General features: G+C 37.7%; 1 protein-coding gene across 1 annotated transcript in view; it reads right to left on the reverse strand.

Annotated features, from left to right (window-relative positions):
* Positions 1–372: 372 nt before the first annotated feature.
* Positions 373–25,709, reverse strand: part of cdyl2.L (chromodomain protein Y like 2 L homeolog) — a 69,123-nt gene continuing 43,786 nt past the window's right edge. Inside the window, exons 3-7 of the mRNA XM_018257882.2 lie at positions 16,728–16,945; positions 10,224–10,396; positions 5,794–6,004; positions 4,678–4,821; positions 373–631 (exon numbers count right to left, since the gene is read on the reverse strand). Coding sequence (XP_018113371.1) covers positions 473–631; positions 4,678–4,821; positions 5,794–6,004; positions 10,224–10,396; positions 16,728–16,945 — 905 coding nt within the window. The 3' untranslated portion in view covers positions 373–472. The remainder of the gene's footprint in view (positions 632–4,677; positions 4,822–5,793; positions 6,005–10,223; positions 10,397–16,727; positions 16,946–25,709) is intronic.

Genomic DNA, 25,709 nt, shown 5'->3' on the forward strand with positions numbered 1-25,709 from the left:
AAGCCAAAACACCACTCCTGATGTGTGGTTTCTCCATGAAGAATATCAACATAGTATATACACAAATCACTTTAGTACAAGACACAAACCAATACTTAAAAAAAATAGAAACAAAGTGCAATTCTCACATTATTACTTTAAATGGATTTGTAGCCCAAACAGCATCATTATCAATGCAGTGTTCTGATACCAAGTATTAAATGATTTGGTACACATGTATTATATGTTGTCAAAGTGCTTTCTATCAAATGGAATGTAAGAATGAAAGTTACAGCATTCAGTGAATGGTACAATATATAGCCTATACCAACATTTCAACATAAAAAATTCTGGAAGCAGTAATAACAGAGCCTGTGGAATACCTCATTGCATAATTTTGGGCATATAAAGACACTGTCCTGTCCCAAACAACTTTCAAGGTAGCCAGAGATTTGAAGGTAGAAGTGAAAACCACTTTATTGACAGAACATAATCAGACTTCGTAAATCTTGTCCTGAAGGTAGCTGAATAAGGAGTCTAAGCCTTTGGGTGAGCTCCATAGCTGCTTGAGCATCTGGCATTCTCGCTCATTAACATCTTCCAATACAGACTTCAGAAAACTTCTGACTAGGCATTTCGATTCTTCTAGAACCTGCCGAGACACAGGGATACAAATAATAGAATAGAGCCTGTTCAACCAAATTCTGTCCAGGGGAAAAACATTTTTCACGTGTCCATTAAGTAATTAGCTTGTGAACTGAAGTGAAATAAGTCAATGCAGCCAAAAGAAAAATATAAGTAAATTTCTCCTGAATATATTTGCATCAAGCTAATTACATGCTATGGGGCAGATTTACTAAAGAGTAAAGTGACAAAGCTAGCGAAAATTCGACAGCGTGATGTCATTTCGCTACTTTGCCGATTTACTAACGGTCGCTGCTCAACTTCGCTAGCGAAAGAGATAGACTCCCTTACACCTGGCGAAGTTGCGCTCTGGCGAATGGACATAACTACACAAACTCACTAAGATGCGGGTTTTACTGAACGCTACCTCTTGCGCCAGACTTGCATTCGCCACCTCAGACCAGGCAAAGTGCAATAGAGTAGATAGGAGTTCCTCAAAAAATAGGTGAAAACATATGGCACCTAAACTATACAGTGGGCACATGTGTAGGGCAATATAACAACTCTATTTTATTTGATTAAAGTTTCCCAGGCTTGTGTAGTGTAATGTATTGGCTGCAACGTATACGTCCATTCAACTTTAACTTCCCGCTGTATGCAAATTAGGCAATGCTAGCGCAATTTCATTTCGCTTGCCGCAGTAACGCTAGCGCTACTTCGCCAGCGTTCGGCATCCTGGATGCAACTTCAGATTTTAGTGAATTAGCGTTGACCAGGCGAATCTACGCCTGGCGAAGTGTTGCTATGTGAGTGAAGCCGTCTCTGGCGAATTTTCGAAGGTTAGTAAATTTGCCCCTATATGTGAAAAGAACCTCAGAGCCTTAATGCATGCACTGTTTGGAAGCTTTACTTTGCAAATAACTGCATCATTGTTGCTTCATTTGTGGCCTTATTGTTCCATTTCTATGGTCCAAGATTCTTATTTGAAATTCCCTATACAGGTATGGGACCTGTTATCCAGAATGCTTGGGACCTGAGGTTTTCCGGATAACGGATCTTTCCGTAATTTGGGTCTACATGCCTTAAGTCTACTAGAAATTAATTTAAACCTAATAAATAAATAAACCCAATAGGCTGGTTTTGCTTCCAATAAGGATTCATTATATCTTAGTTGGGATCAAGTACAAGGTACTGTTTTATTATTACAGAGAAAAAGGAAATCATTTTTAAAGATTTGCATTATTTGGATAAAATGGAGTCTATGGGAGGCAGCCATTCCGTAATTTGGAGCTTTCTGGATATCGGGTTTCCGGATAAGGAATCCTATACCTGTATAGGCCTCAGCAATATTAACAAACATTAATTATATCACCTAAAAAGAATTATTTTAACTGAAGCATGCTTTTCCAATCTTTCAATCAGTGTTTTGTCTAATATTACATTTCAATCAGTTCACGCATTTTCATCACATCCTTGGTTTTATATAATTAAAAATACATCATGTTATATAATTTTCTCCAAAGAAGAATATTTCTAATCACATCAACAGGGAATTGGTATGTTTTGTCTGGGTTTCCTGTGTGTACTCCAGTTTCCTTCCACAACTCAAAAACACACTGGACGTGTATAAATGTAATAGGGACTTAGCCTATAAGCTCCACTGGGGCAGGGACTGATATATAATCTGTTTAAGGTGCTGCAGAATAAGTGCTATATAGAATAAAGGTTAATCATAATAATTAAAATACAGCTGAAGAGGGAAGGTGCTTATGGAAAAGTGCTGAAAATTTCCAGAGTAGTAATGTGGAACAACAATTTTTCAAATACAACTCTGCACTTGTATTCATAGAGAAAAGGGTGAAAAGATTCTGTTTCAGAGTAGATTCACAGACACACCATTTGCATTATTTATCAGCATACACATCTGGGAATATCACAGATGTCTAAAAATGCTATTGTATACAGGTGGCTTTGTACTTGTACTACTATCACATCCTTTTGCTATTCTTTAAGCTCTTTTTCTTTGCAATTTGCTGCACCACTTTTTTGTGATCAGTATTATGAATTCACCTTATATGCCCCCAGTCATCATTTTCCAATGCCCCAATTATTCTCTGTGCTATGCTTCATTGAGCAGACAGAAAACATGCACAGTAAAGTAACACAGCTAATTTAAAAAATGAAGAACATCATTTAAATTCACTGGGGGTGCCAAATAATTTCCATAGTAAATTTGACTTGTCCTTTAAGGTATAGTTAGTAGCAAGTACGAAACTTTGGGCATATGTGGAGATTGTGGGACTTAAAAAGGCAACATTAGGTATACTTTATATAGTCACTCAGGCATATTTATCAACATCAGAGACAAAAATCACAGGTGACATTTGCCTTCAATGTTAATAAATACGCACCTAAGTGTAAGAAACTACATGTTTGTGTTGTTCCACCTGGGCCTGGTTTGTTTCGAATTTAATTTAGCTAGACTGCTTCTATTTCTCCATCTGTGAGACAATAAATAATTAATTTAAATTAGAATTCCTATGTATTAGAAACCCTAATAATATATAAGAATCAATAACATATTGAGCAATCTCAATTCAAAGGGATCCTGTCATCGGAAAACATGTTTTTTTCAAAACACATCAGCTAACAGTGCTACTCCAGCAGAATTCTGCACTGCAATCCATTTCTCAAAAGAGCAAACCATTTTTTTTATATTCAGTTTTGAAATCTGACATGGGGCTAGACATTGTCAATTTCCCAGCTGCCCCTGGTCATGTGACTTGTGCCTGCACTTTAGGAGAGAAATGCTTTCTGGCAAGCTGCTGTTTTTCCTTCTCAATCAAACTGAATGTGTCTTAGTGGGACATGGGTTTTTACTATTGAGTGTTGTTCTTAGATCTACCAGGCAGCTGTTATCTTATGTTAGGAAGCTGTTATCTGGTTACCTTCCCATTGTACTTTTGTTTGGCTGCTGGGGGGGGGGAGGGGGGTGATATCATTCCAACTTGCAGTACAGCAGTAAAGAGTCATGGAAGTTTATCAGAGCACAAGTCACATGACTTGGGGCAGCTGGTAAATTGACAATATGTCTAGCCCCATGTCAGATTTCAAAATTAAATATAAAAAAATCAGTTTGCTCTTTTGAGAAATGGATTTCAGTGCAGAACTCTGCTGGAACAGCACTATTAACTGATTCATTTTGAAAAAATTTTTTTTCCCATGGCAGTATCCCTTTAAATAAGGTTGGGTTTAACCCTTTGTTACAAAAAATGCTGAAATAAAGCTTACTAATCAGAATATAAAATCATGTTTACATTATTTCTGTACTGCTCAAGCCCCATCTCATTTTGCCCAAACTAAGCTTCCCACCCACCTATAAGTTATGACAGATGTCTTTAGCCCCACTATTATAATGCAACTACCTCTTCCCTCTCCAATGTCCTCTCTAAGGGGCAAATTTACTTACCTCCGAAGTTGCGCCATCAGTGACTTCGCCAGGGCTGCGGAAATTCACGAAAATCCGAAGTTACACACAAGTTACCGATTGTTTGCGAAGTTGCGCTAGCGATGTTACGATCAGCGGTTTCGAAGTTACGATAGCGATCGGAAATTTGCATACGGCGTGCAGTTAAAGTACAATGGCCGTATATGCAGCAGAAAACACATTACACTACACAATGCCAGGGAACCTTAATAAACGTTTTCTAATGCCCTACACATGTGCCCACAGTATAGTTTAGGTGCCATATGTTATCAAATGTAGGGGGGAAGGAGGTTACCCTAAAAAAAAATTTGCTCTTTTTCAGCCTATCACCCTTAAAAAAGTAAAAGACACCAGTGTTTTTTGGGACTTTTTTTTTGGAGCAATTCCTATCTACTCTATTGCACTTCGCCTGGTCTGAGGTGGCAAAGTAAAGTCTGGCGCAAAGAGGTAACGTTCACGAAAATCCGCAACTTAGTGAATTAGCGTAGTTACGTCCCTTCACCAGACCGAAACTGGCATAAAGGTGTTAAGTAGTGCTAGAGTAGGTCCACTTCGCTAGCGAATTTATGCCAGCACCCGCTACTTACCACTCCACTGCAAGCAGCCATTTCTTTGACTCGCAACATCACCTCTTGACTAAAAGTTGTGGGCCAAAACACCTGCGACACAAGTCCTCTGCTGCAGGCTTCTTGTGCGGTCAGCTTCCGTCCACAAAATAACATTTCATTTGCCTAAAAGTGAAATATCAAAACAATATATGTTGATCGTTCAAAGAATAAAGATCTATAAGTAAACTGTCCATTGGATGCATAGATTTTAAGAGATTTGCACACAAATGTGTGGCATGCTACTGTGTAAATGGACAAATGTGTTTGGGGTGAAATATAATGAAGCAGTTTGACTGGGGTGTAATATAGTAGTCTAACATTAATGTGCTCTGGAACACAGAAAGAGGGAACACATTTGGGTAAGTGTTTCCTAGACATTGAAGATCTTAAAGGAACAGTAACATCAAAAAATGAAAGTGTTTTAAAGTAATGAAAATATCATGTAGTTTTGCCCTGCACTGGTAAAACTGATGTGTTTGCTTCAGAAGCAGTACTATAGTTCATATAAACCAGCTGCTGTGTAGCAATGGCGGAAATTGAGAAACGGCTATATGGCACAGGTTAAATAATGGATAACAGATAACACCATTAGACAGACAGAGCTTATTTGCTATCTGCAGTGTAACCTGAGACTTTTCTCCTTTGAATGGCTGCCCCCATTGCTACACAGCAGCTTATTTATATAAACAATAGTAGTGTTTCTTAAGCAAACACAGCAGTTTTACCATTGCAGGGCAACACTTTAAAACACTTTTATTTTTTGATGTTACTGATCCTTTAACACTGATGACTGGGATGACATGATTATACAATAAGGGATAATACTTACACCCATAAAGCATAATACTATAGGTCTTAATCCAAACAACATTTGGTTAATTTATAAACAAATTATTGCCTTCAGGGATTATTATATATTAGCCTATATAGGGAAATCATTCAAACATGCTTTGCCTTTCCTATCATTAGAACCCAAGAAGTATGCCTCCTGCCTACACCTGTAACCCATGCTCCCAGCACCCAAACCCTATCCTCGCTCTTTCTTACTTTCTCTAATCTCTTTCCATAAATATTATAAAGCCAAAGAAAGCTTACCAGAGCGACACCTAGAATCTGAGGAAATGTATATGATGAACAACCAGCAGGGGTCAGGCGGATGGTGGCATAAGGAGTTTGAAACCAGGCTTTCTCACTCGCCCAAACTATATCACATAGAGGTAAAATAGATGCCCCTAAGCCAAGTGCTGGTCCATTGATAGCCACCACGATAGGCTTCTTGAACTGGATAAAGGCCTTGACAAAGTCCCTAAAATGAAAAAAACAACAGATTATCTGTTTGATCATTTGAATTTAGAAAGTAACATGCTACTTATTATATTCTCGTATGTGAGTTCCTATTACCACGTCAGGAAGACAATAAAGAAATGCAGTATTAAAGTAACCCTCATTTAATTCTTTGACAGCCATAGTATCATCGTGCTGTAGCGAGAAGATTCATTTAGAGATGACAGCAGGGGTTGTGACCAACAACAGGGCATATCATGATAACACCAACAGCCTTCAGTATCAATCACAACATAGTTGCTACAGTTGAAGGTCGAGTCAAATCAAAGTCACTGGGAGGGTTCCAATGTTTTAGGTACCCCCAGTGAATATAATCACTTATCTTGGGAAACCCCCCCCAGCAATTCATAGATCATATTAGCGGTAAGCCTGTCTCAGGTCACTCCTGGCTGGCAGACTGTATGTATAAAGTTTCCTGCAAATAAAACTCTCAACCTTTTCTCAGGTTCCAAACTCCTGTAGTATCAAAATGGAAAAATCAATCCTGGACTTTCCACAGTAACAGAAGAAGGCTATGTGATTAACTCCAAAAAATGTCTACTGGGTGAGGTGTTTTTAACTCAACAGGTGCCTGTTCTTAAAGAATGATTTCTATGAATTTACTATTAGTTAGTTAATACTTATATTAAGAAATCATTGATACCCGTTAATTCAATGGAAATCAAGTTTATAATAAATTGGTAATAATGAATTATTGAGTTTAAAGAGAGTTCAATTAATAGGACTTGTACTAAACATACTGTTTCCCCTTTTGTTTGTAATCAAGTGAAATCTATGTGTTTGTTATTACTTGTTCTAAACAAGGAAGAGAGGAAAACTGAAGCTTCTTAATGTGATGTACCGGTAGATAATAAGATTACCAGAGCACAGCTAAGACTCCTACATAATGGACTTCTGTTCACAAAACAGTCCCAACAAAGGGGAAGGGAGGTGGTTGTATATTGGTCTATGATCTAATCATCTACCTAGCAAGGATGAAACATGGAACAGCTTCAGTTTCCCTCTTTAGCTAAAAAAAGAAAAACAGTTTTCACAATTAAAACAATAGGTAAATTAGGTAAAAAGTCATTTCTGCACACACCCTATTCATTGAACTCATATTTACAAACAGGATATATTAACCCTGTAAGGCGTGCCTCTATGTCTACAACAGGCACAATTATACAAACAGGTCCATGGTCTCAAATTAACCAGATGGATAGGTATTTTCAATTTTTTCATGGCTCAGAAGTTTGTGTTATAAGATGTGAGTTCTCTGGAATCTATTGTATTGTATTTTATGAAACAACAGATGAATCTGGGGCTCCCTGTCGCATTGCTCAGGTTGTAGCCACTGTAGAGACACAGAGTCTCTATTTTGGGTCCAAACAGTTTAAAGATATTGCACTTCTATAACAAATACATCCAACAAGACAGTATTTTTCCACATACTTTTAATACTAGCGCCCATACTATTTTACCAAGCCAATGGAAAAGCTATGGAGTATTCTATTGCTTTAGAAATAAATGTAATAATGGAGTAATGCCAGAGCTCTCTGTATGATTTCCTTTGCTGAGCAATGAATGCAGCCTGGAGATATGAGAAGCAGGGAGCACAACAGATTATTGACAGTGCCAAGGGGGAACTCATACTAAATGTGTCTCTGTGCAAATACATGAAATAAATACAGTGTTAAAAAACATTTGTTAGTACTACCAATTCCCCCGCTGATCCATAAATGAAAGCTAATACAGCACGAGCACCATGAGTAACATGCCCACAAATGGTTAAAATTGACTTCACCTAGACCAGGAGTGCCCATACTTTACTAAGGTCTACTTTTAGTGATATTGTCCCATTAAAATCTACATCATAATGGTTAGCATTCTATTCCATGGAAAATATTATTTAAGTAATATATTGATTTATGAGAATTTATTTTGCCATATGTAACAGAAAACTATTTCTTATGTAACCTTAATTTAATCTAAATGAAAAGCATGAAATAGGAGGCTAATATAGACAAGCTGTTTGTTGACAGTGTCTTGAGATCTACTGCTCACCAGCTACTGGTAGATCCCGATCTACCTTGTGGGCAACACTGACCTAGACAGTTCAGAAAAAGTGGAGGCAATTTTGGAAAAAAAAAATTCTATACAATAAATGATGACACTTTCAGTCTTACTGTATGATAGAGCTTGCATACTGTAATGTTATGGCTTTTTTCCCAGATAGCTGTATAATTTTGAGCAAAGAACTAAAAAAAGAACATATAATAAAGGGATGAACGAAAGATCAAAAGTAAACAAAAATAAGCAAAGAATTAGCCAAAGTCAAATTGCATGTCCTCCTTGTAATCTAGCAAAATTAGCATAATGGAAGTCCACATTATTCACCCAACAATCCACCTAAATACATCAATATTGTACATAAGGTTACAGGTGTCTGCATAAATCACATGTTCAGACCTCATTTTACAGGCATGGGAACGGTTATCCGGAGTGCTCGAGACCTGGGGATTTCCTGGTAAGGGATATATATGAAGGATGCAGCTTTGCAGGGCACTGTTTTATTATTACATAGAAAAAGAAAATAATTTCTAAAAATGTGAATTATTTCATTAAAATGAACTCTAATTTAAAAACTTTCGGATAATGGATCCCATACATCTACTCTATGGAACAGATTTATCTTTTTTATGAATTTTATCTTTAGAGAAGCCTACCCTCACTCTACTTAACTACCAAATGCAATACCACATACAGTACCACATCTCTCACCGACTCAATTCCGATCTTGCCCACTCCGACACCTTGTGTCTTATTCTCTTCCCTTTAGATTGTAAACTCCTTTGCACAGGACCTTCCTCACCTTTTGTACCGGTATTGGTTGTGATGTATGTAACTCCATATGTTCTATGTATGTAATTAATGTGATTTAGTTGTATAAACACATTTACTTTACAGTGCTGCGAAATATGCTGGCACTATATAAATAAATGTTAATAATACAAATAATAATATCTTGCACCTCTTTGGGGCAGGAGGAGGGGGATGTGGGAAGCACGCTTTAACCAAGAAAAGATCGGAAGTATAGGCTTAGTATTACATACTACCTTTAGAAGGGGAAACTTCTGAATATCTCCCAACTGGGGTCCAGATCTATTTCATTACTGAACTTTGCTTAAAAATTGATCATTACATAACTTTTTTTTGAGATTAGTCAAAAGAGATACAGTGAGTAATGAATGAAAGATGCATATGCACTGCAGAAAAGTGCAGGTGTTATATAAATACAAGCAAATTCCTACTACATTGTGCAAGAGCCACATAACCGGTAATTCTGATTACATTAATAAAATCAATTGGTTTTATTTTGCATTAACCCACTGGCAGCAGAATTTTAAACTTCATTAACAATTTAATGGTAGACACATTTTCAACAATTTGTGCTCTTTCAGGCATTACCTAAGAGTACTTTTTGCCTAGGAAAACAAAATATTGATTTTTTTTTTAGAACAACTAATGCTTTCTAAAAAAAAATACATATTTTTCTGTATAAAGAAACATTTCAGAAATATATTTAAAATATATATTATATAATACTTTATTATATGCTTGAAACTCCAATTTATTTGTAAACCCCCATTCTTATAAATCTAAAATGGTTAAAAATATTTCTTCATACTAAAACTTTGCTAAAATTATAACATTTCTGAAAATTGCCTCAAAGCTTGCATTGTTCAGGAACTTATCTCCCACATGTCCTTTGATACAAAGACAAAATATCCTAAATATAAAGACCATGGGTCTTCTAAACAGTTCCACACCTCACTTGCATATGATTAACAAAATATGTAACATGTCGAGAGCCCAAAATGAAAGTAGTGTGTGTGTGTGTGAATTGTCACTTTACCTACTGTAACAGCAACACACTGCAGAATTTTTGTGTGATAAAAATCCAAAAAGTTGACCCCAACAAAACCATATGGCATAAAAAAGTAACTTTTGTGTGCCATATTAATGTCCTCCGACAGTAGAGGTGCGTAAAGCAGGGGAGGGGTTACGCATGTCCTATTCCTGTCAGATTTCAGACAGAAAAAGTAAGATAATCCAATTAAATGTAAAGAATAATCAAAACAAATGCTAACACAACCATTTATTTTACTAGCATTGATAAAATATGAACTTAAGTATTATACCTTATAGCCTCTGCAATTCTTGAGCTCTCCTTTCTCCTGTCTGCAGATAATCTTCCAATAAGATATGAATAATCTAAGCCACTACAGAATACACTGCCGACAGCGCTAAGAAGCAGTAGCTTGCTGTCATCCGATGAAGCATTGCATAGAGCCCTTTGGACTTCCTTCATGATCTGAGAAATAAAATACAGGGACAATTACACAACTCATTTAAAAAGTGGACCTGTCCGCCAGACACAAAAATCTGTATAATAAAAGTCCTTTTCAAATTAAACATGAAATCCAATTTCCATTTTTTATTAAAACATCCATAGCTGTTGTAAACATTTAAAATCTAAGATGTCAATCAAATATTGTCTGCACCTCCTCTATGCCTTAGCCATAGTGGCGGGGCAGATAATTACTTTTACTTTCCATTCAGCACTTCCTAGATGTCACTGCTGTTCACACATTCCCTCGTTCTCTTCACCGTTTAATTGTGTAGCCAAGGTTTGGGGATGGACATTGTGTCCTCCATTCTGGCGATTCTGTGATGATGCAAGACTTGCCTGAATAACAGTATTCACAAAATGGCTCCTGCCTGCTTGCTATAATTATGAATTCCCAGACTGAAGGAAACAAGATTCAAATAAATTATATAGTGTAATTAGTTCATGTTGCTTGACTAATATGTTAAAATAGGATTCTGAATATTTTTTTGGGGTGACAGGTCCCCTTTAAGGGTGAAAAAATCAACAGTCCATCAAGTTCAGCCCTTCAGTGTATCCTTCAATATCAATTACCCTTCTTAAATATTATATATTATAAATATTAATATTTTTCATTCTAGAGGTAGTGTGAGGAACTCCCTGATTTCAAACTAGGGACCTGCTGTGTTCCAGACACTGTTCCTCCTGATTGAGTCACAGGAGGTGGGTTGGGTTTGGCCTGGTTCTAAGAGGACTGCTGCTTTGCTGCCTCCAGGTCAGTCTGTCCTAGTGCATGTCCTCTATCCAGCTGAGGGCAATCATGAATTAGAGCACTACTTAAGCCTGTTCCCCGAACCCCCCTTGGCTGGATTATTAGCTAAAACCACCGAATCCAAGCCTCGTGATTCCTGTCTTGTTCCTGAAACCTGTTATCCAGAATTCTTGTTTTGTCCTGATATCCAGTTTTTCCTGCTCCTGACAATATCCCGGCAATCATTGTTTCATTCCTGTTCCCTTGTACCCCATTCTTGATCTGTTTTTGACATCCCGGAATTGACCTTGGCCTGATATTGGACATTGCATGAACTCTGCCTGTCTTGATCTTTTTGCCTGAATCTTATTCTGTTTGTCTGCTGCCTGTCCTTGAATTTCAGCTTGTTTTTGGACTTGGTTTTTTCTGCCTAACAGGTATAGGTTAAATTTGAGAGAGAATCACAGATGAAGAATATCTTAGTTGAGATCAAATACAAGATACTGTTTTATTATTACAGAGAAAAAGGAAACTGTTTTTAAAAATCTTATTCAATTAAAATGAAGTCCATGGGAGACGGCCTTTCCGTAATTCGGATCTTTACAGATAACAGGTTACCAGATAACGGATACCATACTTGTACTATTTTAGAAAACCCAGGTATATCTTTTTTCTACAAGCTGTTTTTCTCAAGAAAGGAGGTTTCACTTAGTTTCAACCTTGTTAACTATGTACGTAATATAAGAGTAAAAGTCTCCAACAAGATTAAACAAACACATCAAGGCACAAAGTCACGGGCTACCTACAAAGAACTCAGTGGTAAGATCTTATTTGCTCATCTTTTAAAGTAAATGATATACTTTTATTTCTAAAATTAAACTCTCTCCATACATAAACAAATATATTAATTGTACCACACTCCCATATTCATGGGCATTTATGCAGACACTTCAACAGTATAAACCAAACTTCCTGTAGTACTGAATTATATGTAATAAGTTATTTCTCAAACCCCGGTTTCTACTATTTGAAGCACAGATCTATATTTATATTTGGACGTCTTAACATTTATGCCTCACTTTAGGATAATGTGGAAATTGAAGTGCAGAAAGATTTTAAAAACTGTAGTTTAAAGGGGATGTATGGTCAAAAATGATAATTCCCCTTTGCCTTTGGGGAATGAATATAAGCCTTTTTCAAATTTCAAAGTATTATTTTTTATGAGCTGGTTTTCTGTTGCTCGCAGTGCAATCCATTCCCCCACATATCTGCTCATTTCAGCAGAGCTGAAAACCTTCATGGCCCATGGCCGTCTTCTCTGCTGCTTGGCCCACCTGCCTCTTCTGCTAGTCCCGCCCGCCTACCAATGAAAAACGAGTAGGCAGTCAAGCAAAGGTGGTAGTGACCAGTGCTTGATCGTGAGGAACACGCAAGTCGAGCAGGCGTCTGTAGACAAGGCTGCCTACTAATTTTTCATTCAATGTTTCCCCCAAAGGGGATTATCATTTTTCAATGTTTTCTTTCATCATCCGTTTACCATAAGTATACCACATTCTATTAATACTTTATATATTACTGTTTTTTTTTATTAGATGGCTTCTACTACATTGTTTGGAGTCAAACAAATATTGCAGAAATTATCAATAGATACTGCTTACCATGCCAATTGGATTTGCAAATAATTTCTTTTATACAATAATTTTTTCCGTAGTTTTGAAAATGTTTTATTTGATTTTCATATTACGTAGTTTTGAAAGTTGCTAACAATTTTTTTTCATTATTGCAAAACATTTTTTAGGTGGAGTTCCCCTTTAACACCCTCTACTTCTGGAAATATTCAGGGTATAGTAAATAAGCTTTCAATAGAAAGGCCACCTCAAACTATTTATTTGAAAATGCTATTTATTCTTCATAGATATTGCTAAAGATTATTAAAAAAACATGAGGTCTCTTGGTTGTCACAGAAACATTCACCTCTGTAAAAAATGTGATACATATATTTAACCGATATTCCCACTGCTGGGAGTTATATGTGCTCCCAAATGGAACAGCCCCCCCATAGACCCAAAGGTATCATGTCATTATACAAGTGCTCCGGAGATTCCTTATTAGCTTTTAAATTGCTATACTTGTACTATTTTGGGCAATATCACTTTACAGAACACTCAATTTTAATACGAGTTCAGTAAATAGGAATTGTGATGAACTTATTTCCCTATTGTATAAATCCCAAAGTATGTTCGTTGTTATTTCTTAAGCTAAACAGAGACTTCATGTTTGCTTTTTGCAAGGGAGAAAAATAGTTTACCACTTTAAGGAAGAAGTACATTACATAGGGGGATTATGTGAGCACTGAGAATCTAACTACCTAACAAGGATCAAATATGGAGAATCCTCAATTTATCTGCTTTTCCTGTTTAGCTAAAAAAAATTACACATTTTTTTATGAATAAAAAAAGCAGCCCAATTCCAGTTGGAATTGTAACTCTGTCCAGAGACATATAAAGATTTAAGACCATAGCTAAAACATCTCTAAATAGAGCAGCCATGTGACTATAATAACTAATCTTTAAACAACGAATGTGCAATCTCATATGAGTGTCTCAAAATAATCTCTCAATAGCGGAAAGATCAATGCATTTTTAGACCTTGACTACAATACTTCGATAAGATTGCAAGTGCCACTCGGTTATATGTAAATGGATCTGTTTTTAATATCTGTTATATTGTGCTAGTCTAATCACTTTTCGAATGAAGCAACATCCATTGCTATTATTTGTCTAGTTTAATGACTCTTTGCATTTTAATCAACTGTCCCCCCTATTCTCTGGCTACATAGCTTAGATCTTTCTAAATCGCCTGATAGTCATACAGGTCTATCATCTCCTGCTCCTTAGTTGGTTTAAAGGAGACATTTTGTGTAAAAAATAATAACCCACCAGTGTGTTTTACTTATTTACAGTAGATATAGAACAATTGTGCTTAAAAAAGTAGTGTTTCAGGCTGATTTACTGAATATTTCTGCAATAACCCTAATATCCCTTCCCTTCCACTTCCTGAATTCCCAGGCTGTGCAGGGGAGCCGGCAGCACTCAGCTCATTGCACTGTAGGACAGGAACCAGCAGCTAGCAGGACCTGATAGGGAACTGAAGCTTGTCTGTGCTTGTGTGACTGCTGGGCTGTGACTGGCTGTCTCCCTTGTACTGTGCTTCTGGCAGGGACCCCCCCTCATTTGAAACACAGACAGGGACCAGAGATTATCTATTGGGAGCTCCAATAAAGGGGCTATTTTTAAAGATAATAATTTTTAGCACCATGTAAAAGCAACACCTATATGCTACTGCGCATGTGCCCCACGGACCGTCTCTGGCGAATTTTTTTTAGACTAGAACAATTCTGTTTTTATAAATGTTTGACTACATATGTTCTAGCGCCCGTTAATTTAACGGGCTTAATGTCTAGTATTACTTATAATTGGCTACAAAATTAGGAATTTTTTCATTTATCCTATATGTCTCCTTTAAACATGAAGAGTTTAAAACTTGGCACACATCACATCAACATGAGGAGAGAAATGCTAATATTGGGCAGATACTGATAATACAAGTCTGAAGGAAAAACATGAAAGATAAAAGCATAAACAATGCCCCCAGTCAGAAGTACAAAAACAATAAGGTGTGCAAGAGCGTGCCCCTTAGTGCTTATTCAAAAAGTATTTTTCATTAGGGGAATTGGAGTTCACCTTGCAGCATTTTAAAAAAAATCAAACATAAAGTGCACAGAACATCAGGGGATGCAGGCCAGCCGTGTCCTTACCACCTTACATAGGCCTGTGTTCTCTGCAACACTAGCACCTATTTGTCACCCCCCTCATCATCAACTGTGGATGTTTTTTGTGCTTTGCAAATTGCCTTCCCTTAAGTTACGTAGCTAAAGTTAGTTAAAAAATGGCCAAAGTCCATTAAGTTCAATCCCTCCAAAGTGCACACATAAACACACACTCATACCAACCAATCTCTACAATATATATTTAAATGATGCATCCCAATATCTAGATTATAGAATCACAAGTCTTTTATATTATGCTTGTTCAAGAAATCATTAAAGGCATTAACAGAATCAGCCATCACAGCATAATTTTTTGCAACGAGGGCCAGATTTGGTGAGGTGAAAATGTGTGGGAACCTGACATTCAGCCTGACATCCATTCCGAGGTAGCTAGCTTGCGATCAGGATCATTCACTCCTGGAGATGGATGCGTACACTGCGTTTAGGAAGTGGAGAAGTGGAGTCTGTTTGGACTTATTCTCCGCACCTCAATTAAACAAGGAATTGCGTAGCCGCAATACTTGGTAAAATGATTTATGAAATGATTGTCTATTCTGCTGCCGGTGTACTGAAGGTTTTCGCAATAGATGAGACATACTGGCACATAGTGATGCACCTCCCTCACATACATCTTTAATTTACTGTACTGGCAAGTCAATATGTCTATTGCAACTTCAGCCCTAAAGAAGTATGTGAGAGTGGCACGTCACTCTGTGCTAGTACGTGTCTATTGCTAACACCTTCAGCATACAGGCAGCAGTATAGACTAGGGATGCACCGAATCCACTTTTTTGGATTCGGCCAAACCCCCGAATCCTTCGTGAAAGATTCGGCCGAATACCGAACCCTAATTTGCATATGCAAATTAGGGGTGGTAAGGGGAAAACATTTTTCTACTTCCTTGTTTTCTGACAAAAAGTCATGCAATTTCCCTCCCGTCCCTAATTTGCATATGCAAATTAGGATTCGGATTCGGCTGGGCAGAAGGATTCGGCCGAATCCGAATCCTGCTGAAAAAGGCCGAATCCCGAACCGAATCCTGGATTCGGTGCATCCCTAGTATAGACCAAGTGGCAGATCATTTCACTAATGTGCCTTAATATTACTGCTATGGGATTCCTGATAGCACTGTGCTGGGGGGCCACATTATTATTAATTTCATGACGGAGGCTGAGGGCCGGTGTAAATTTGAAAACAGGCCACAATTGGCCCGCAGGCCGGACTTTGGACATGCTTGCTCTATTCTAAAGGGTGCGGTAACCTACTCTGCTTTAAATGAAATTTCTATTGATCCTTTTTATAGGAAGAAAAATCCCTGGCTATCTGTCTATAATGTCCTCTAATGTACTTGTAAAGTGTAATCATGTCCCCTCGTGTCTATTTTTCCAGTAAATGATCACATTGTAAGCAGACAAGTAAAAAAAACGTTGGTAAAAAAAAAAAAGGTACTTGGTTCAGCATGAAAATAATACTTTGGTTTTAGTTGTGGGAAAAAACAAATGAGTATTTACTTGAAACAACCTTGGAATAGCACTAGAATAATTATGCAAACATTCTCAAAGTAAGAAAATCTCTTCTGAAGATCTTTTATAAAAATTATGGGATCTTGGAAATTTCTGATCTTTGGACAACTTCTAATGTGTAGAATTCTTCAGACCTATGAACATTTCAGAACTAAACACATGTAAAGATTTAGGATCACTGATACATATACACACAACATATAGAGTTCTTACATCTGGTGTTAATGCATTGTTGTCTGATGTTTGACTGGACAAAAGAATGTGCGTAAAACCATCTTCTTTCCTCACCACAATGTCCCGGAATCGACCGTTACTTTCATTCTGGCGGACACTGTATCTTAATCTTTTATCAAACACATAGTCTTTTTCCACATCTAACTTTCTCTTAACTGGGCTGTGGGGATTCAATTCTCCATTAGTCAAGCTTTCTCCTAGAGAAATAAAACACATGACACTTGAGTATAATGATTTCTCATTTGTAATACAAATTTGTAACCATCTTGATAAAAGCTTAATAAAAAATTTGCCAAGATATCATGTACAACATTTCATCAGTGCTTTAATATTAAGACGACTTTTAACACTGAAGTACTGAAAAACTAACACATACGGTATATATTTCTTTTATTATATGATATGGCCAAATAAAATAAACGTGTGTAACAGGGATGCACCCAGGTCCGGATTCGTAATAACGACAAAATAATGGGTATAAAGGTGGGTCGAAAAGAATACAAATGTGCCCTATACGCGGATGACATTGTTCTCACCTTATCCAAGCCTTTGACCTCATTGCCATACCTTTATGAATTGTTGTCTACATATGCTACCTTTTCAGGGCTGGAGGTGAACCCTACTAAATCTGAGGCCCTCAGTATTAATCTTCCTAATCACTATAAGAAACTACTAGAGGTAAATTTTGAATTCCACTGGCAACCCAAAACAATAAAATATTTAGGTACGAATATACCCACGGAGTACACAATGCTGGCACAGGTCAATTATGCTAAAACTGTCCAAAGGGTACATGCTATGATAAAATCTTTGGAAAAACTGAACCTCTCTTGGCTGGGACGAGTAACTGCTCTAAAAATGACTGCTCTTCCCCTGCTATTGTACTTGTTTCGCACACTACCAACTTCCCCCCCTAAAGGCTCACTCGAAGCCCTACAGAAAGCTTTTAACCGTTTTGTTTGGAATGTAAAGAGAGCTAGATTAAACTTTACCACGGCCTGTCGTAACCGCCAGAAAGGCGGCCTAGGTATACCTAATTTGAAAGGCTATCATCTAGCTGCTCAGTTAGCTCATCTAGTCTCTTGGCACCAAAATGGGGATGCACCACTCTGGGCTCAGATTGAACAAGATTCCATGCCGGAAATCAACCTGAGAAATCTCTTCTGGCTCACAAATGTCAATGTAAAATCTTATAGCAATCCAATAGTAGCCCATTCTATGAAACTTTGGTCCCAAGCAAAAGGGCCATATAATCTAGTTTCTCCCCATAAGCGTGCAATGTGTTTATAAAACAATGTGGATTTCCCCCCTGGTATGTCAGCTCGAGCTTTCTCTTGGTGGGAACAGTCTCATTTAACTACTATACATTCATTCACCCGGACAAACAAATTAGTGTCTTCCCTCACTTGCAATCCACCTATAAAGCTCCCCAGTCTGAATGGCTGTGTTACAGCCAAATATAAAATATATAAAGTCACTGCATGAAGGGTCTGTGATCACTCTTCCCACTGCATTTGAGAGGTTATGTTTACAACTTTTGCCTAATAAAGGGTCATTATCTTATCTATATGACAATATGATTCACATGGCACCTACTAAATCATTAAGATTTGTAAAACAATGGGAAAAAGTCTTGCGACAGTGTTTTGATGATGATACTTGGAATGGCATATTTAGAGACACTGTGAAATGCTTGGTTAATGTATTAATATAAGAGACCTTAAAAGGTCTTGCACCAATGGTACGTAGTGCCTGAAAGACTTTCCCAATGGTACCCGACCTCTTCCATGTTGTGCTTTAGAGCTTGTAATCGGAATGGTTCTTTTTTGCACGTTTGGTGGGACTGCCCTGTGGCAGCACGATTTTGGATCAGAGTTTACTCAATGATAACTAGTGTAACAGGTCTCTCACTCAAGAAGAACTCTGCAGAAGCCCTGTTGAACATGCATGTACCGGGGTGTAACAAATACATCAGACGTTTGGTCACATATATTTTTTCCGCAGCCAAACAAACGATCGCCAAAGCATGGAAGTCAACTACGCTGGACATTCAATCCGTGAAATCCAGACTGGATAACCTGTTGATATTGGAACGTCTCACCAGTATTGAAACTGGTCAAGCTAAAATATTTAATAGAATTTGGGGCCCCTGGCTGGCTTACCGCAACATTTCGCAAGGCCTGCTATCGTGAATATATTGGAACTCACAGGACACTGCCAAGTTACTATGCAACTTTACAACTAGTGCTTTGATAAGTAACGTTAAACCCTTTAACAATCTCACGGGTACGCTCAGGATGTGTTATTTTTTTCTCTTTTTCTTTGTCCATATTCTTTTTCTTTTATTTTTCCCCCTATTTTTATTTTTTCTATTCTGGTTGAATATTTTACCTAAAGCACAATACTGATTTGCTTGTTGTAATTTGTGTGTGGATAATGATTATACCATGATAACTTATATTCCGTGACATCCCGGCAAGTACATTTAAATATTGTCATATGTTTTGAAACGCAAATAAAAAATATTTGAAAAATCAAAAAAAATAAATAAAATAAATAAATAAATAAATTAACAGACTGCAAAAAAAATTTCCACAATCAAGGGGACAAGACATCCAATCTGTATTCACTAAAGACCATCTCATCGATCTGCATATGGCATATAGATCAACAGAAGGGCACTGCTACCATGAGGCAAGTTGAGAATCTTTTCAGGTGGCAGTGCCCTGCAGGTTACCAGGGGCTGCAAAAAAGCTTCTCCTGGTAACTTTAAGAGCTACGGTTTGAAAATAAGAATTTTGTCTCTTGTAGTATAGAGAGAACACTATGCACTATTAATGCAGCCCCCTTCAGCAGCATCAGGAGAGACACAGGGGACAGTATCACCCCTGGATCTGTTTTTAATTTTCTGTTTTTTACACATTCCATGACATCTATATAGTCATATGAAAAAGTTTGGGAACCCCTCTTAATTCTTTGGAGTTTTGTTGATCATTGGCTGAGCTTTCAAAGTAGCAAATTCCTTTTAATATATAACATGCCTTATGGAAACAGTAGCATTTCAGCAGTGACAAAGTTTATTGGATTAACAGAAAATATGCAATATGCATCATAACAAAATTAGACAGGTGCATAAATTTCGGCACCCCAACAGAGATATTACATCAATACATAATTGAGCCTCCTTTTTCAAATGTAACAGCCTCTAGACACCTCCTATAGCCTTTGATGAGTGTCTATTTTTGACCATTCATCCATACAAAATCTCTCCAGTTCAGTTAAATTTGATGGCTGCTGAGCATGGACAGCCTGCTTCAAATAATCCCATAGATTTTCCATGATATTCAAGTGGGGGGGACTGTGATGGCCATTCCAGAATATTGTACTTCTCCCTCTGCATAAATGCCTTTGTATATTTCGAAGTCTGTTTAGGGTCATGGTCTTGTTGGAATATCCAACCCCTGCGTAACTTCAAATTTGTGACTGATGCTTGAACATTATCCTGAAGAATTTGTTTGATATTGGGTTGAATTCATCTGACACTTGACTTTAAAAAGGGCCCCAGTCCCTCAACTAGCCACACAGCATGATGGAACCTCCACCAAATTTGACAGTAGGTAGCAGATGTTTTTCTTGGAATGCGTTTTTCTTCTTCCCCCATGCAAAGCGGTTTTTGTTATGACCAAATAACTAAATTTTTGTCTGATCAGTTCAAAGCACTTTGTTCCAAAATTACAGTTGCTTGTCTAAATAAGTTTTTGCATACAACAAGCGACTGTTTATGGCGTGAGTGCAGAAAGGGCTTCTTTCTCATCACCCTGACATACAGATGTTTCTTTGTGCAAACTGCACTGAATTGTAGAATGATGTACAGATACACCATCTGCAGCAAGATGTTTGGATGTGATCTTTGGGTTGTCTGTAACCATTCTCAGAACCCTCCGCATATGTCGCTCCTATATTTTTCTTGGACAGACCTGGGTTTTACAGCAACTGTGCGGGTGGCCTTTCATTTCCTCATTACATTCCTTTCAGTTGAAACTGTTTAAACCTCTGTAGCCTTCCCTTAAATCAAGATACTGAACAATCTTTGTTTTTAGATGTTTTGAGAGTTCCTTTAAGGATCCCATGCTGTCACTCTTCAGAGGAGAGTCAAACAGAAGAACAACTTGCAATTGGCCACCTTAAATTCCTTTTCGCGTGATTGGACACACCTGCCTATGAAGTTCAGAGCTTAACAAGCTAATCCAACCAATTTGGTGTTGCCAGTAATCAATATTGAGCACTTACATGCATTCAAATTAGAAAAATTTTGCACAGCCAGTTTTTCACGATTTCATAAAACTGAATACCGCTTCACTAAAAATCTTTGTTCAGAAAACACCCCAGTACTTAGATATTCCAGGGAAATGAAAGACATAACACTGTTATCTTTTTTTGTTGAAAGTGGAGTAAATTATTATGCAGGCTGAGAGGGGTTCCCAAACTTTTTCATATGACTGTATGTGGAAATACCCCAAGTATCCACCGGCTTTCAAAAAAATATTACAAATCCTATTTTATCCCATTTGTCAAGCAAAATAAACTTTAATTACATTATATAAATTATTTGAATATTGTTTCCTTTGGACTGGGAATTCATAATTTTAGCAAGCAGGCAGGAGCCATTTTGTGGATACTGTTAATAAGACAAGCCTTGCATCATCTGAAAATCTTGTTTGTGCACCAGAATGAGGGACCTTATGTCCATCCCCATGCACTGGTTACACAATTAAATCATAAAGAGAGGGGGGGACTGTGGGGAGTGCAGTGACATCTAAGAATTGCTGAATGGAAAGTGAAAATAATTGCCTACCCTGCCTCTATGCCTAAGGCATAGAAGAGGGGCAGGCAATATTTGATTGACAGCTGAGATTTTTAAATGAGTATACAAAAGTTATGCATGCTTTAATAAAAAAACTAATTTGGATTTCATGTTTAATTTGAAAAGGACTTTTATTATATAGATTTTTATGTCTGGTTGGCAGGTCCACTTTAAGTTTAGAGGAGTACCCATAGACTTCCCCACTTGGGTTGTATGGTGTATAACTGAAGCATTATATACTACACTGTATACTTGGGTTGCTCTCATGCAGCTAAGAGCACTGGGATTTTCTATCACTGGTGTAACTTTGATGATATTGGGAGATCCACATATTCCTGGCAAAGAGACAGAAGGCATATTTTATCTTGAATTTTGGACTATTCGTTTTGTTTTCTTCTTGGAGTGCCAAACTTATGGTGCCCCCTGGTTCTGAACTTAAGCTATGGCTGTGATTTTGTCTGACATTACCTTTATACTCTTTTCCATGAAAAAATTGCCCTTATTTCTAGGATATGCCTTTGCAGGCAGCACCTTCAGCGAAATTTTCTTCTAGGTGAGTAGCCCAACCCGAACTTGACGTTGTCAGTTGTGTCATCCAACTGGGGACCTCTAGTGGAGTACCCTTGCAGGCACAACCAGTTTCTTTTTTTTTTTTTTTTCCGACCTTTTTTACTTTTTTCTTGCCTCACCATAAACAACTAACATTCAGATTTTCTTCTGAGTTCTTGAAAGTGGATACTAAAAAGTGGACCTTTTTGGAATTGTGTCACACACCCAGTTGACTTGCATAGCTGTGGCACAGACCTGGTCAAAAATGGCCAACTTGCCTGGGTCCTGACACCTTTACTGTTGCTGGGAGGAGGAGGGGCCAATAGGAAAACACTCGTTCTCTTTGAGTTGGCATGAGAACTCTGATGTCCCGGTAGCAAGGAAGATTGCCTTATATATTCTTTGACAGGTTTTATTGTCATGATCATCTGAACGATCTCTCCTTATTATAAAAAAAAAGTTGTCAAGTTTTTCCCCAGAGAGCATATTTTTCTTCAAATGGCAACTGGTGTAAATTTGCCTTAGAATCTGCATTTTCTTTTGCCTTTGCAGGTTTCAGTCACAAGGCTCTCTTGGCTGCTCCTGCTGACAGTGCCACTGATCTGGCATTAAAGAAAAATAACCCACAGAAGCTTCTGACATGAAATCAGTTTCCAGCTTACTGTAAGCATCTTTCATATCTTAGGCCTTAAGCCTTTTGATACTTGAAGAAATTGCATCTTCTAAACCAGAAAGCTACACCTTCAAGGCTCTAGAATCTGAAGTCAGTGCTACAACAGGTCTAAACTAGGCTCTCACTGTTCCAAAGGATTTCCTTAGGTTGGATTAAATTTTCTTCATGGACTGTCTAAAAACTGCTGCATCAGACATTAGCAGGGTGGTTTTATTGGCTAGTCTAACCACTGATGCATTCAAGTCAGTGAGAGAATGACAATAATTTGCATCTTCTGAACCAATGGAGTATTTTTTGTTGAATTTTCCAGCTGCTTGAGCTTTCAACCATTCTGAACACATTTTTTTTTAATACAGGCAAGCACTGGGAAACAGACTGATCTCATTTTTAAGGAAGTAAATAAAGCAGAAAAAAATATCAGCTATAGACACTTTAGAGGGTCTGGTCTGTCTGGAACTCTATTCCAGTAAAAAAATTAAACACAAGTTCTCTCTATATACAGCCTCTTAAGCCAGTTTTCTCTCCACGTACAAATATAACCATCGAAATCAACAGTTCTTAGTTTAGAAAGCAAACATTTATTTAGCACTGTATTGAAAGCTTTGGCAATGGTGCTCTTTTTGCCACGGGGCAAGGAAAGAACTTTGCCTCAGACAGCACTTTTTCTGCAGGGATGACAACAAGGAATTTTTAAAAATGGAATTTTCATAATACACAATTATCAGGGCTAGGCGAGTTCAATTAAAAACTGAACAAAAAAACATGAATTAATTCCCATGCACACTGCACGTCGTATTTGCAGTGCAATGAAAGTGCATGAAAAAAGCAATACAATATTTAAAATGAAGAAGAATTTTAACCAACATAAACTTATTAGTGTTTCACTGGGACGTGTGGGCCTGCTTTTGGTTGATTAGAGTGAATATCCCGTTCCATGTTTGCCACTGCCAGTGATGCAAGTGTGCATCAGTTAGCCTAGATCAGATTGGAGAGTTCAGATGTTTCATTCTGGAAAAAGTCTGTTCATAGACATTGGTGCTGCCAAAGATGTTTGCCATTTTGTGTGCATGCTTCCTGAGATTGAGATATGTCTCAGAGGTAAGAGATGCATAAAATTAGTAAGGCTGCTTGACTTGAATGCATCTTTCAGAGAGTCACAAATCTGAAGTTCGGCCAGTTCCATTTGGTAAATTGAATCGAAAATTTCAATATTAACAGAAAATGGGTTCCGGAAAAGCTGTATGTCCTGTTCATGGAGATGAAGCTCTTTACATCTCATTTAAAATTCACTTTGTAACATTTCCAGTGAATCCACGCATTTTTTGTTCTGGAATGCAGTTGGTTTCTCAGTCAACAGCTTTTGTGTAGTGGGGAGATAGCAGAAGTATTCCTCCATCACTTGTTTTTTTTTTAAAGTTTTTATTTAATGCTTTAAGAGTTACAACAATTAGGTAAAGCAAGGTCAGAAGAGTAGAGATAGAAGGGGTATATAGCTAACTAAGCCATTGCAAGTCATATCAATTTATACAAAGTGAGCATTTAACCAAGTGTCCCATATTGCGTTGAACTAAGCTGGGCATCCTCTTGACAAGTAAACCAACTTTTGCTTGGGTAACACATAATTAATTAGTTTTGTTCCAGAGGGTAAATGCTGGAGCTGTTGTAAATTTCCAGGTCAACAAAATAGCTTTTTTCACATAAAACAACAGCTGGAGATAACCGTTGGTATGATAATAGTCCCAAATCTTCCAACACCTCTTCCAAGTAAGCAAACCTTTGGGCACTGAATATTAGGGAGAGCCAGACTCTCATTAATATACTTTAACACAGCAGACCAAAATTGTTTAATGACTGGGCATTCCCAAAAAACATGAAGGAAAGTGCCTACCGCAAAATTAAATTTGGGACATGTATCTGATACTTGGGGGTGCAATTTAGCCAGCCTGAACGGTGTTAGGTAGGCTTGGTTAATTAATTTAATTTGAATAAACCTGTCCCTAATGGACATTGTAATATCTGGAACTTGCTTTAAGTCATCTACCCACATTTCTTCCACGAGGTCTGGTATGTTGTTCTGCCATTTTCCTTTTATCTTGGCCAGTTGATCAGGGTTGGCTTGCCACAACAGGGTATAGAACCACGAGTGTGGTTTTTTGAATTCTCGCCTATGTAGGTAAACTTCCAGGGTGGTTTTGGATACCTTCAGGGGTCTAGCTGGGAACTGGCAGTAGAAAGTGTGCTTAAGTTGTAAATAACTAAATTACATGACTGGGGGCAGCCCAAACTCATCTCTAAGGATCTCAAAGTTTTTAAGTTCTCCATCAGATGTTATGTCCAGTAGTGTTTTGATAGTAGTGTTTTCTGTATTTGTAGTAGTGTTCTGCCCATTGACTGATGTCAGGCAATGCTGATAAGTGGGAGAGTGCAGGGTTCCCCCACAGGGGTGTTCTCGAAAACCACGTCTGAGAGGGTCTCCCTGACAGGCAAAGGGATTTCTGGAACACCCTAGTCACAGTGCGCATATAGGTAGTGATTCTATAATGGGGCATTACTCCTCAGTAGGGAAGCTTAGCTGGATTATCCTCCTCTGGTATAAACCACCAGTGGGCATAAACCAGTTGGATTGCCCGGAAATTAGGCACCACCTGAAGCTGCTCAATGTGTGTTAGTGGGGCCCCTGGAAGGGGGTCTATTGGGAAGATAATTGATTTCCCCTTGTTTACTTGGAGGCCCGAAAACGATCCAAAGACTGAGACCACCCGCATTAATTTTATCAAAGCATTTTTGGAATTTGCCATGTAGATGAGCATATCAATATCCGCATATAAAGAAATCTTTTATACAATGGGGTGTAGTCTCAAGTCCCTCGAACATT

The sequence above is a fragment of the Xenopus laevis genome, chromosome 4L (assembly GCF_017654675.1).
Source record: "Xenopus laevis strain J_2021 chromosome 4L, Xenopus_laevis_v10.1, whole genome shotgun sequence".
NCBI classification, from domain to species: domain Eukaryota; kingdom Metazoa; phylum Chordata; class Amphibia; order Anura; family Pipidae; genus Xenopus; species Xenopus laevis.